Raw genomic sequence first — 14,319 nt, forward strand, 5'->3', positions numbered from 1 at the left:
TTCTTGGAGTCATTGTCGCTAAACTTGGTTTTCATTAGAAGCTCTCAACTATTAAATTCTTCTTCTAATCTTAAATCAATTACATGAACATAGGAGTCATCTGTTGAAAATAATGTCTTGGACAATAGATCGATCAGAGTAAAACCATTGTCCTTTCGGTCTACTTTGGCGGTGGCTTTTAATACAGCCTACATCTCAAAGTTTATGAATCGTCTAATCTATACAGCCATGTTCGAAAGAAATCGAATCTCAAATTAAGGAAGCAGCCTCCCCTAGATGAGGCTACCTAACCTAGAAAATTAAAAATATGCACACTCTATCTATGTTAATAGTAATGTTCGCTAACCATGAACTATGTAACCATTACCAACTTCACATGAGAGATTAGTAGGTAGAGCTCCAACTTGCTCTAATTGAAACACAAACATGAGAGTTTTGGTTTCAATCACTGGCAATTCATGTGCTGCAAAACAGCGCAGCTGATGAGTGGAAGTAGATGATAATTTTTTTCCTTAAAAACTAAGAAAATATAAAATATATATATATTTTTACAACGGTGGCTCGCATGCAGTGGGCATGAGTGCAACCAACAAAATCAGAAAAGAAAAGATAATACAAAGGATAAGGCACCGACACATCCAAGGTTAAAGGGCCGCGAAGAAGGTAGGAGAATGTTTGATGTGGGCAGATAAGTTTTATTCATACTTTTTCCATCCAAAGGTGAGTACGTCACACCTGGCACCACTAAATCTACCAACAGACCAATAAACGCTTCTAGACCCCATGTCCAAACAATATTACCACATTTTAATCGACGCATAGGATAATTAAAACTTGGAATCATGCGGTTAGAAGACAACGCCTAGTTTCACTGGGCACCAGGCTCAGAGATGTATATTAAAATCAAAGTAGGATTGCAGGTACCACTGCAAGTAATACTTGCAAATCCTCCTGCCCATTTTTGTCCTTCCACCAGCATACCACCGAAAGCGGTTGCACGGGAAGGCCACCTCGCACCCCCAGTCCGGCTGCCATCAGGTGCCATCCATGCAACTCCCCAGTACGCCAACGTCCCACCTCGGGGGACCACCGCATCCAACGGCGTTCCATCTTCCACGTGTATCAGCTCCACGTCATCACCGTCCGTTTCTTCTCTTCCCTCTCCTTTAAAAAAAAAAAACTCTCCACCTTTTCCTCCTCCTCCCCCCTCTCCCTCTCCGGCGCCACTCCGGCGGCATTTCCACAGCCACCCCTGGCCACCTCCGGCGTTTTTCCAAGCTATCGCCGGAGTGGCTCTCTCGTAAATAAGTACGATCACCGGTGGTAATGGTATTCTCTTGACCATTTCTTTTTTAAAAATTTATTTTGTTTATTTTGTGAATTTGATTTTTTTAAGATCTAAATTTGGAAACGGAGATGGGAAACGCGAGCGGGAAGGAGGGAGAGAACGGGCCGGGCGGGCCGTCGGCGAGATCGGACGGCTGTGATCAGGCGGACTACCGCATGGTGGGCGGCATGGGGAGCTCGCCGCCGGAGAGTCCCGGACGATCCCGTTCCCCGTTCATGTTCACTCCTCAGGTCTTTGATTTGTCTCTTGGTCGAGCTTCCTCTTTTGGTGATTTCTTACTGGATTTTGTTTTGTTAGTGCTGTTTTTGTGGTTAGTTGTGCTGAAAGTGCTCACTTTTTTTTGCTCATGGTTTGATTTAAGATGCTTTGCCGTAGTTCTTGATGGGTATTTGTGTGTCTGTTTGTGATTTACTTGTTCTCCGGTTTCTTTGCGTTTGATTTGATATTAATTTTGTTGTAATGGGAGTTATGTTTGGTGTGATGTTATTTGGATCTTCGGTTATGCGAACAATGCCTCTTGTGATTGATTGCAGCATGGTTGGTTGTTGTTTGTGTGTTTTTGAATTAGTTCTTCTTTGATGATTATTGGTGGTAATTTACTGAATAATATGGATCTTGTTGGATCAAGAGTTTCTTGAAATTTTGTCAATTATTTTTGTTTTGAACTTGGTGAACTCTTGAGCTTCATGATATTGTTTGCTAGCGTTTGGAGTGTGATTTATACTTAATGACTTAGCAATGAACTGCGGAAAGCGATGTGCTGGCGTCCCTGTCAATTCGTTGTCACGGGCAATTGCTTTTGGAAGCTCTTTATCTGGCATTAGTTTTGACAGTGCTACATGAGATATTAGAAAATGAGGATCTCCAAATGCTGTCATTAACGACAACTGGTCAGATATGAGACCCTGTTTTTGCTGCGAGACATCTTGGCGACAAGCAGAAGAGTTCTATGTGTTCCTTGAGGTACTGAATAATTAGATTAGTTTGTCTTGAATTTGTTATGTGCATTCTTTATTGAAGCTCCTTATCTGGCTTTAATTTTAGCGGGTACTACTTTTATGGTGAGATATTAGTAAAAGCAATGTCAGAATGCGGTTGTTGGCGATAGCCAGTTGGATCTGAGGCCCTGTTTTTGCCGTGCAATGACAAGTTGATCACAAACAGAAGAGTGCTGCATGTTTCTTGAATATCTAGTAATTAGATATGTTTGTTTTTTTTAGAATTGTCGGATATGTGGATGACCATGATAACGGCAATTGGGAATGACTGGAATATTATTTGGGCAATAATTGGTTGGCCATTGGGCCATCCATTTGCCATGAAAGCCATCAGCAACACGTCGAGAGATGGTGAAAGTGGTGGTTTAGGATCTGAGCTAGTGACTGTGAATCTCTTCAATCTTCTGGCTCTTGGAGTGTGGTACATGTGGAGACATGTTGATGGTACTCAAGAGATAGGACATCTCAAAAACTATCCTTATTCAACTAATAGTCATTTATGCTTTAATATGTCAATTCTTTATGTACCAGTCGTATGTGAAACACCTGAGAATATAGTGGAAAGATGAAGCCGAAGATTCTAAATCTAGCAACTGTATTTTGCTTGAGCTTCAATCCATAATGGAGTTGCATGTGGAACTAAGCATGAGGATTGGCTATCCTATGATGATGTTCTTATCAATGAAGACTAATTACTTTAATACACTAATATCTAGCTATATCGAGAAGAAAATGTGAAGGCAGTGTGTATTTGATTCAAATATTGAAGCCAGATATCATGTGGATTCATTTTTGATTTCCCAAAGATATATCTGCAAGTTATTTGGCATGAAAGTACTTAATAATAGAAAGCAGATTAGATGAACGTTACCCCCCTGCCCCCTCGGGGGGATATCCGGTCCTCAACTGGACTGCACCATATGTAATCATTAAGTTGAGCACTAGATGGAAAGAATTAGAAGATGACCGTGATCCGTTAATGAAATTAAGATTTGAAGTTAAAAGACTTGCATTCAAGAAAGTGGAACATGATGGCCGCTGATTGAACTACATTAGTTCATGGCATGTTAATGTGATCGGGTATCACACAACAAATCCCTTAATTTTAAGCTTGAGGAGGAGATTAATTTTATAAGTTGGCTTTGATTCTTGACACAAATCAGATGCATTAGGTAGTTATGTTAACCTTGCACATATATGGGAGCTAATATTTGGTGTTTCATGTTTTCCTCCTCAAGAGTTTTATTAGGTTTAGACTTATTCATTCAAACATGTATATTTTCATAGATAATGGTTTTGTTAACTCTCAAGACACCATTTATTTGAAAACTTTTGGCCTTTCTCTTCTTCTTTATACACGTTGAGTTATTTAGAATCTTCAAAATGCCTCACTGATCATTATGTTACTGCTTGATTAAACACCATGATTTGTGGTGAATGATCAAATTGTAGCATGGTTTAGTAATACTAATTCTAGTTCTATGATAATCCATCTCTAGTGTTAAGCCTATTAGATATTGTTGACACATTCCTATCAGCTTCAAGTGGTTTATTTGACATGGTATCAAAGTGCCAAGTTTGCTGGAGGTCATGTGTTCGAAACCCCTGAAGTCAATTATTTATTTAATCAACCCCAAGGGTTTAAATCTTAGTACTAGGCCCGGATCCTAATTTGCTTCTAGGACATTATGGTAATGGCTTAGGATGGTACAATAGGACATACCAAAACAGCCAAGAACAAGAAAAGAAACAAAAAAAATGTGTCCTGGTCGATCCCAGCCCTTCTTGGCTGCCCCATTTCTGTTCGCAAGTGTTAGGATGAAACTAGGATGATTGGGATAGATCAGGATGTGGGGAAATCCCGGTTCCAAAGAAATGGTGTCGTGTCCTAGGTACCAGTTTTCTGTCGAAATGGTACAATGGTGACTATACTATCCTATTTTGATGGGGCCTAATTCCTTGATCAACTAAGTTGGTACCTTGACTCATCTTAATTGTCTTGACTCCCTCCACATGCTTGATCTGGTTTGCACATGAATAGAGATGTTAAGCATGATATATGTTATCAACATGGTATGTTGAACTGGCCCGTACAGGTTGGTTTAGTGCGTACCGAACCAGTCCGGTCTCTAACTGGTCCGATTCGGTATTAAAAATCGGTACTGGCTCGTATCGGTCCGATACCGGCCCGTACCGGTCCCGTACCGCTAGGCCAATTTTTTTTTGGCTTTCGGATGCATAAACAGTGGCACCGGTTCGGTACCAATTCAAACCGGTCCGAATCGGTACCGAACCGGTCCGGTGGCCGACTGGTACGCCTACCGGTACCGGTTCGGCGATCCTTAGTTGTTAGCCCATTAGCTTTTGGGCCAAGTGGTTAGTTAACGTGGAGTCCATCCTATTGAAACTGAAATACATGATAGTCGTTGGTTTCCTGGCAACCATAAAATTTGTTGTAGTCCAACAAATGCTTACCATTTCAAGCTTCTTTTATCATTCATGTCTCATTTATTTCTTCATGTGCTTATGTTCCTTCCCATCTATGTTTCTAACCTGATAACGTGCACTAACACATCATGGGAGGAAGAAATGAACGTTACCATTTGTGACAATGGATTTATTTGCCAACTCCAATAGTTGGGACTTGGCTTGATGGTTTTAGCTGTATTTTAGTCTCAATTTCTTCATTGGCATAACTTTTTCTTCATTATCATGATGAATCCGTGGTTCTTAAAAATTGATCTGACTCATTAAATGATTTGCAATAGCTTTAATTGTTCAAAATGCGGATGAGCGATTTGTGTAATTTGGGACTTGCATATTGAAGCCATTGAGGATGATCTAGTATGGATTAGGATCATAATTACACTTATCATTTATTATAGATTTGATATAGACTCATGATTTTTCTGCCCTACATCTTATTGTCTATGTTTCATATTTCTGTTTTCCTTTTTGGTGATGTATATGGTCCAAGCACAGAAATTGATTCACAAGTTCCATAATGTTTGCACTGTGCATTAGCCATTGTTTAATAGTTCTTGTTGCTCAACTTTGTGATACATCAAATCGCTTCTTATCCTCAACTCAAGGATCTGCACAGATAATTCCCCCAAGTTATTGATGATATTGAGTCCAGTGAATTTTTTATTTTGCTTTTCACCTCAACTCTAATAGCCATGATGGCCCTTTTTTGATAATTACGGAGGGGAAGACACCACCAGGATTCAAAACATGGGCCTCTCCCATGTGGAGAGGGATGCCAACCAGCTGAGATAAGGATGGTTGGCGGCCTGAAATGACCTTGAAACTTCATATTTTGTTCAAAATCTGGAGAATATCTTTAGTTTCATGTTTCTGATGTTTTCAGATCTATCTAATAATTGCTTCACAGATCCATATTATATGTTTACCCAGCCAAATGCATGATCTTGGCACATCTGAGCACTAATCTCTCTCTTACTGGATGTGGTCATAGGGAGTAGCTGTTAAATGGTTAAGTAGCACCAGCAAAACCGTGTAGTTTGCATTGCTCTTTCTAGTATGTCTCCATCGAAGGATGTCTAAAAATTTTCATTTGAGAATATCTTTTGTGTTGCATGGGTAAGTTCATTAATATCCAATTTTTTATCTAAATAATTTTTCTGCTAAATAATAATACGATCTAATCAAATTGATGTTACAGAAGCAGTACTTCTAGTGGACATAATTTATTGGGCTCCTATATTTTAATAAGCTGTCCTTATATTATCTCTGGGGAGGGATTTTTTTTGCTACCTTTCTGATATTTCTCTATATATTGTCACTTGTTGGGTAGCGATTTTGTGATTTAGTTTGAAAAGGAAGAAAATCAAGAGTTCCCATTCTCTGTGTCTGGTTTTTCAATTGCTGAGAGATACATTTTAAAACAGAAGGAAAATCTTCAACCAATTGTTGGGAGGATTTCATATTCTTCTAAGAGATGTTTGGGAAGTTCTGATGAAGATCTAAATTTGAGCAATATATTTGCAATCAAATATAGCTGATTGGAGGGTCGACAATAATCTAGGGGAGCTAAAATTTCTAACTTTATTTGGTCAGTAATTAAATGGTAATACATATTAAGTGATCTACCATAACACTATCCTACATTTGAGGCTTCTGGTTTTTAATCCTTAACTGCCATTTTGCCCTCTCTCGTGTTTCTACTCTTTCGTAAACTTGCCTTTTGTCATCCTTTGGAGGCTTGTTTCTTTGAAATAATATCCCAAAATTGCATATGAGCTCGAGTCCCATAGTGGCAAATGCAACTCTCCCCAATCTCCTGATTTGACACCTAAAATGTGATTATTCATATATTCTTGAATTGTATGAAAAACAAGAGTTTGCTTATGAACAATTCAAAGTGTTGGAGGCAATGGATTATGTAGTTCTTTAGGAAGGGTTTTCACACCATGGATTAGAGATCCTTCCTTTGAGGATTCATACCATATTATCATCTAGTGCAGACATCCTTCGAGAGTATATGTGCTCACCATTTCTGCATGTTTGAGTTCATGGTAGATTATGCAATCATGATCTTAACATTATTTTATTGTGAGTGTGCTTGTTGAAGTTATATGTTACAACTTCTAATTTAAAATGTTTTATGTCCTTAGCAAATCAGGTGCTTGTTTGCGTAAATGTTATGCTGAGCGCTTTGGCATTATTCTTATATGATAGATTTCTCCAATTTGCTCACCCTAGCACTTAACATTTTTAGCAAATTTGTTTATTAAAACCAACACAGTCAAACTGGGTGATAGCCTAGTGGTTGCATCCCTCCTTTATTGGAGGTTCCAGGTTTGCAGTCCAAACTTTGGCAGGTGGTTCACCTTGTGTTTGGCCTGGGTAATTCACATAATTTCTTTGAAGTGGTTGGTGATGCCCCCACCACCATTCTCAACTAGGAGAGACTTTTGAGTTCAGTCAGCTAGATGATGCAATCACAATCATAACATTGTTTTATGAGAGTGCGCTTGTTGAAGTTATATGTTACAACTCAATTTAAGATGTTGATGTCCCTAGCAAACTAAGTGTTTTCTTAGGTCAACTTTGTGCTTAGCACTTTGGCATTGTTTTTACATGATAGAAGATTCCTCCAACTTGCTCGCCCTGGGACTTTGAACTCACAATTTCTTTGAAAAGATTGGTGATGTCCCATCATTATTCTCAACTTGGACAGCCTTTGAAATCCTTTACATGCTTTCCATTTTGTAGACAAAGTCCATACATCTATGCATACTTTGTTTGTTCTGCAGTATTTAATTATGCATATTTCTAGTTATCAAGGTTTTAGATGCCAGTACTAAACTCCATACTGTTTTTCTATGTATTGTGCCAAACTGGTACTTAACTTAGACAGGAAGATGGACAGCTTTTGAAATGTTTTGCATGCTTTCCATTTTGCAGCCAAAGTTCATACATCTCTGCATACTATGTCCATTCTGCAGTATTTAGTTACACAGATTTCTAAATTATCAAGGTTTTAAATACCGATACTGAAGTTCATTCTATTTTCCTGGGTATTGTACCATACCACTACCAGCTGTATGTACCGAAGCTGTCAGCTTTCAAAAAATTGAAAAACCATTGATATTAACCAATACGATTGTATGGTACTGCTAATACTGAGCGGTATGGCCAGTATGTACTGGTATGTCTATTTCGATATCCCGACACCCATACCGGTGCCAGTTTTGTGCCAGAAAGGTATGGTACCAGCCGTACTGTCTCGTTTCAGTGGTTTTTTGAAACCACATAGTTATGATAGGTAGGATATGTATATCTAATGCATTATGAGTTTTCAATTGACCATGATTGCAATATGCTTTTGAAGGAAGACTACAAGTAGATGCACAAAAAAAATGTTCTATCATAAGTTTTCGGTTTACTTTGCCTTATTTTTTTTTAAGAAAAGACAGCATATTTTGTAGTCCAAATACTATATTCTAGGTCACAGCTGGTGTAGCATCATACTAGTGAGGTATCACTAATTGTAGATTTTGATGGATACTTATTGATATGATATAAGATGACAAGAATCAAATCAAATCTGTTAGATGGAAAAAAGAATTCATGGAATAGATGGCAATTAATGTAGGCTTACCAAAGTTGGAGCCTGCCTTTTCAAATATCAGTTTCAAGTGCTTGGAGCTTACTTAACTAGTAATAGCTGTTCTGAAACAAATTAAAAGGTGAGTTTATGTTTCAGATTCCAATTGCTCCGCTGCAGAGAGGTGCTGAGATCCCTCCAGTTTTCAATTATACGAGGATGAACTCCTCTCATGGGCATTTGGATGCTCCCCTTGAAAAGGGAATTCCCACATTGATTACATGGAACTATGGTGGAAATGATGTTGCTGTGGAAGGGTCATGGGATAACTGGAGCTCAAGGTAAATGCTGTTAGAGAAGTAACGGTCTGTGCTCATCATCACTTCCATTTATTTTTCCAGAGTAATCTGGTGTGTGAATAATCAGAAAGAACAGAAATTCCAAGACCTACTGTATTTTACATGCGAGAATTTCTCAGGAAGGTGTTACAGAGGTCAGGCAAAGATCACTGCATCCTGTTGGTCCTCCCATCTGGGGTCTATCAGTACAAGTTCATTGTTGATGGTGAATGGAGGCACATTCCTGATCTTCCTTGCATGACTGATGACATGGGGCAAACGGTTAATCTTCTTGATGTCCATGTCAGCATTCATCGTTTTTTTTTTCATGTGCTCTTATAAGCAAGGACGAACATATTGGTAAATTGACCAGCATCTCATCAACCTTTGTCCCTCTTATTCCAGGACTATGTTCCAGAAAATCTGGAAAGTGTTTCTGAATTCGAGGCACCACCATCACCAAACTCCAGCTATGGTTGGTCATTTCCTGTGGATGAGGACTTTGCAAAAGAGCCACCAGCCCTTCCCCCCCAGATGCATGTTACAGTCCTTGGCCCCCAGAGCAACGAGGATTCTCCAAAAAAGCCTCAGCATGTTCTTCTCGACCACCTCTTCATCGAGAAAGGATGGGCTTCGCAGTCGCTGGTTTCCCTTGGCCTGACCCACAGGTTTCACTCCAAGTATGTGACTGTCGTCCTCTACAAACCTATGAGAAGGCAGTAGAAACATCAGCAAAAAATTTCTGAGGTTACAGAAACAGCTGCCACCCTCCCCTCTGTAAATAAGGGTGCTGCAGCTGCTGTAGGTTTAAGGTGCTTCTGTGCTAGTGCTGTGAACCCTTTACTTTTATAATAAGCTCGTCTCAGGATTATGTTATATTTTTTGAGCTTTTTATCACTCGGCAAGTTCCCGTTTACTATATAACCTTTCTAAGTTCTAACATGACGAGTTCATGTTGGATTGTAGATGGCCGCATGGAATTGCTGGTCTCTCATTGTGTCTGCCTAGCAATGGCAAGGTACTCGCTCTGTCTATATGGAAGTTGGCCTTGTTGCATATCTGTGGCTCTGTAATGATTAATGGTAGAATGAGCTAAGAGGCATGACAGTAGTCGTTGTTCACTGCTAATCGCTATCGCGTCCCATAAGCTTAGATGGGAAGAAGATGGTTTTAGCAACACAGTTGTAGCCACATGAAGCCATTGATATTATTAAATAGGTTTCCATTCCTTTGTGTACTTCTTCCACCATTTGCAAACCAAAGCCTTGAGAAGGAAGAAATGGATCCGAGTTGTGCATGGCCAATTAATCAATTGCAGGAATGTTGAGGTCTTGAGCATTGCTGGATCTGAGAGATTGTTGTGATAATTTTTCCTTCATCCAAAGTCTATTTGCTTTTTACATGCTGGTGGGGGCTTCGATCCCATCTCAGATAGCTCTAGCTTCAGCTACTTGGTCTGTTTGTAGGATGGTGCAACCCAGAACCTCCCCATTATTCCCATATGTTGGTCATCAATATTTATTATTTTCGAGCAGAACTATGCAATCATGGATCCTGGATAGGTTCCAAGCCACCCCTCCTTACTCAAAACACACAGAGACTTTAATGTTAACAGTTCAGAGCATTATCATGAAGCTGGGAGAGAGCCCCAAAAAAGAGAACTCGAAGAAGAAAGCCAGACCTTTCCACGGGCACGAGACTCCCATTATTTAGGAACCTATGGAAGCTTTTAACCGAGAACACTCCGGTTGAATCCCATCTCCCCTGCGGCAAAGGTTTCCATGGCACCTCCTCTACCCTAAGCATTGCCAGAAGTTGTTCTACCTCAGCTAGGCTGCTAGAGTCCGAAGGCACTGTGAACATGGGAGTACGTTTCACTTAAAATGTTGTCATCGACTCTCCCTTCCTTCTTCACCTTTCGGCAAAATAAAAGCTTCCAGCTCAATGGTCAAGCCAGAATTGAGCTTATTTTCTCCTCTTTAAACTTTTTTTCGGAAGGCTGGAGCCACCTAGAGGACTCCTTTCCGGGTATTTGGAGTTCTCATGGCTGAGCAGGCCCAGTGAAATAACATTCCAAGTATTTGTGTCCAACATTGTTATCCCTTTATCTTCCCTGAGGTTAGTAGAGCAGCTCATAAGGGATTTCATCTGGGGGAGGAGTGGGAGCCACCTAGTGGCATAGGAGGTGGTTTGTCAGCCGATTCGGCACGGTGGCTTGGGGGTGCCTTCGTTGGTGGCGAAACGGGAGGCGTCTGTTATGCAGCTGGCAGCTAGTTTCATGTTGGAGCCCGAGAACTTATGGTCCTCCTTGATGAGGGCTAAGTATGGTGCACTGACGGTTGGTGGTAGGGCAGGGCGGCTCCATTCTCCTATCTGGAAGGAGATTTGTGCTAGAGCTCCATTGGTGCTTCCGGTGATCCGGTGGGCCATAGGGGACGGGCTGTCGGTGGATGTCCTCAAGGATAGCTGGGCGACTGATCTACCGAATAGCAGACTACCAACCATCGTGGATTCGGGCAGACTGTCGGGGCACAGGGTCTGTGGCTTGCTTATCCCAGGAGAGGGGAGATGGGATGTGGATCTGATACGGAAGGCCTTTGGGGAGCAGTTGGTGGAGAGGATTTTGGCTTTACCGATACCGACCCAGGAAGAGCCAGATAGATTGGTATGGTTGCCGACAGGTCGGACGAGGGTACGGGCCAGAGATATTCACGCTTGGGCCAGTAGGGAGCCCGATAGGCGGATTGACGGTGGTTGGATATGGAGGATGAGGGTGCATCCCAGGGTGGCGCTCTTTCTTTGGAAGGTGGCCTGGGGCTACCTTCCGACCAGGAGTGTGTTGGCTAGGCGGGGGATGAGGTTGGATCTACTTTGCGAGAGATGCCTGGATGCTGAGGAGACTATTAGCCATGTACTGTTTCGATGCCCTATTGATGTGCAGTGTTGGAGACGTGCATCTGCGCTGCTCCCTCCGCTGTGGGAGACGCTGGAGGATATGCTTCGGTACCTGCATGAGTCTACTAGGAGGCCGAGTTCTGCTGAGACAGGTACTATAGTGACTTACTTAGCCTATCATATTTGGCTGGACAGGAACGATCGCGTGTTCGAGGGCGGACGATCGTTCCCTCGAGTTGTGATTGAGAGAGCCCTACGGCAGGCGGCGGAGGTATCTATGATGGCCTCATCGAATCCACCCGAGAGGGCCAGGGATATCTGGGGTACCTGTATTGCTGTTTCAGCATTCAGGTTTAGCTACTTTTCTTGGGTACCCCCACCCCCTGGTTATCTTAAGGTGAATTTCGATGGTGGCATGGCAGAGAATGGCGCCTCTGGGGGCGTGGGCTTTGTGATTAGGGATCATGTAGGCGGTCTTGTGGCTGCTGGAGGACGGAGTACACCTGGTACGACTGTCGTGGGAGCGGAGGTGCGGGCAGCCTGGGAGGGCATTTTGTATGCGAGACGGGTGTTGGGGGCCGATTGCCTCTGCCTTGAGGGTGACTCTTCCACGGTGATTGATTGAATACGAGGTGTCGATACATATGGAGATGGCCATCCCCTGATACGGGACATGCGTAGATTGGTGCGGGAGCTGACTTTCTATCAGATATCTCATGTATATCGGAAGGCGAACAGTGCAGCAGACTGGGTCCTATGTTGCCCGGCACTCTAGGGAGTTTCTTTGGACTAGCTTAGAGTGCATCCCACACTCCTTATTTTGTTTAGTTTCCTTTGATATGTCAGGTTGTATTCACGTTAGAGGTACTTGAAATGAAATACCGCTTTGACCAAAAAAAAAAAAAAAAACATTCCAAGTTGAGAACCCACAAACCACCCAATTCTCGAGATTCACAAAGCTCTTCCCAAGAGATTAAGGGACTCATTTGGTTTGTAGAAAAAAAAAATCTCCTTAAATATTTTTTCTAGAAAAGTGGTTTTTGCATGTTTAGTTGATCATAAGAAGATGACACATTTTAAAATGGCTTATATTTAGCTGAGCATTTACTTTTCTGAAAAAATTATGTAAATATCTGTTGTCTTAAAGCAAACATCGATACCCATCTTCTAAAGTCTCTCCTGATAGTCTACATCTTGATAAAACCCTTTTTCGGTAGTATAAAGAATGACATGAAATACATTAGCAAAAGAAGTGGAACTACTTAAAGAAGGGCCAATAAACCCTAAAAGTTCTTTTGTCTGTTAACATCTGATCTATGCACTCTACAAGGAGATCTCAATCAGCTTTTCTTAACTATCCATCCATCAAAACAAATCTCCTACCGACATCATGCCCTCTATCAAGATAAAACCATGGGAATAGTAAGATTCACCTTCAGCCCTACGATACACCTCAAAAAACTAGATTCACAATCCTACACCTTTAGTTTAATAGAACAATAGTGTATGAGAATCTGGATACTGCAGATTGGTAACTCCTGCAATCAATTATCCATTTCTATTTCAGAGTCCAACTCCTCCCAACAAAACATGTTGTTGCTTCTTTTACCTTCAATGGCATCTAGTTGACATCTGACAACAAAAAACAAGCTGCCCTATACAGAGGATGGCAGTTCCCACATTGCCATTCACCAGGATGGAAGATATAGCAGAGCTACATAACTGTTCTATTTTGGTCTCCATCACCTCCTTCTCAAATGGTAGTTTGGTTTTAGCATTCTAGTTTCAAAGTGCTGATTTTGTTGAATTCCATTGCTGCTTGCCTCAATCACCCTTACTTGGTTACGAACTGATGGTTCATGTCAGGGCACTTCGGATGTGATAGTGTTTTAGTGTACATGATAATCCCATATTACGATGTATTTTCTGTGGACAACTCATCAGTCATCATAATCAATGTGCTTTTGACCTGCATGGAGGGGATGAAAGCTGGCAAATAATACATGGATGTAGCTCTGTCACTGATAATACAAAGCAGTAAAACATGCTTATTAGTACTCCCTTGTCCATCCATTCATGGATAATCTTAATGGAGATATATACGAGATTATGATAACAGAGGGAGTTGTGGCAGGTAAATGTTCATACGAAGGGCTGCAAGCATTTTTCAAAAATAGAAGAATAAATTGAAAGAACCCCTCTTCTCATCCAATAGAAGTGTTAAGAAAAAATGTGCTGAGTTCACGATTGAAGTGTACCCACACTTAAGCCCAGCTCAAGACTGTATCTGCAATCATCAAGACTTGAATACGTTTTTGTGGGGAGAAGAACTAGAAATAGTTAGGGTTGTGTGTTTTTGCATGTGATATTATGGAAATTTCATGAACTTCTGGTGTAAATCATGGACTTCCATAACCTTATGTTGCATGCCTACTATCAAGACAATATGCCTGAATTTGTATGCTATTCTAGCTAAGGGTCAATCTGCACTAATATCTGAAAGAAACGTTTGATTCAAATGCTTAGACCCCTGTGCACTGCATAGCATCATTAAATCCGGGCTCCACCTTACTAGAAATCATTACAGGACGAATCTCATGAATCTCCCAAAGGCTGACATTGGGCTTAGAGTATACAGTGATCATCATAATTATAAGTAGACTGGGC

At 41.1% G+C, this 14,319-nt stretch overlaps 1 protein-coding gene across 9 annotated transcripts; it reads left to right on the forward strand.

Moving 5' to 3' along the window:
• Positions 1-925: 925 nt before the first annotated feature.
• LOC103722961 (SNF1-related protein kinase regulatory subunit beta-1-like) lies at positions 926-9,633 on the forward strand. Of its 9 annotated transcripts, none has more exons than XM_008813716.5 (5): positions 926-1,329; positions 1,397-1,578; positions 8,579-8,760; positions 8,898-9,060; positions 9,163-9,633. In XM_008813716.5, the coding sequence occupies exons 2-5, from the start codon at positions 1,417-1,419 to the stop codon at positions 9,478-9,480; spliced, it is 825 nt and encodes a 274-aa protein (XP_008811938.1). In that variant the 5' UTR covers positions 926-1,329; positions 1,397-1,416; the 3' UTR covers positions 9,481-9,633. The 9 variants fall into 9 exon arrangements, with proteins under 9 accessions (XP_008811938.1, XP_088559366.1, XP_008811941.1 ...); XM_088703240.2 differs by lacking the exon at positions 1,397-1,578 and adding an exon at positions 2,085-2,311 and having other exon boundaries at positions 964-1,329; XM_008813719.5 differs by having other exon boundaries at positions 1,031-1,323; positions 1,417-1,578.
• The last annotated feature ends 4,686 nt before the right edge of the window (positions 9,634-14,319 follow it).

The sequence above is a fragment of the Phoenix dactylifera genome, chromosome 8 (genome assembly GCF_051530095.1).
Source record: "Phoenix dactylifera cultivar Ajwa chromosome 8, Ajwa_hap1_PhDact_Kaust_v1.1, whole genome shotgun sequence".
Classification (NCBI taxonomy): Eukaryota; Viridiplantae; Streptophyta; class Magnoliopsida; order Arecales; family Arecaceae; genus Phoenix; species Phoenix dactylifera.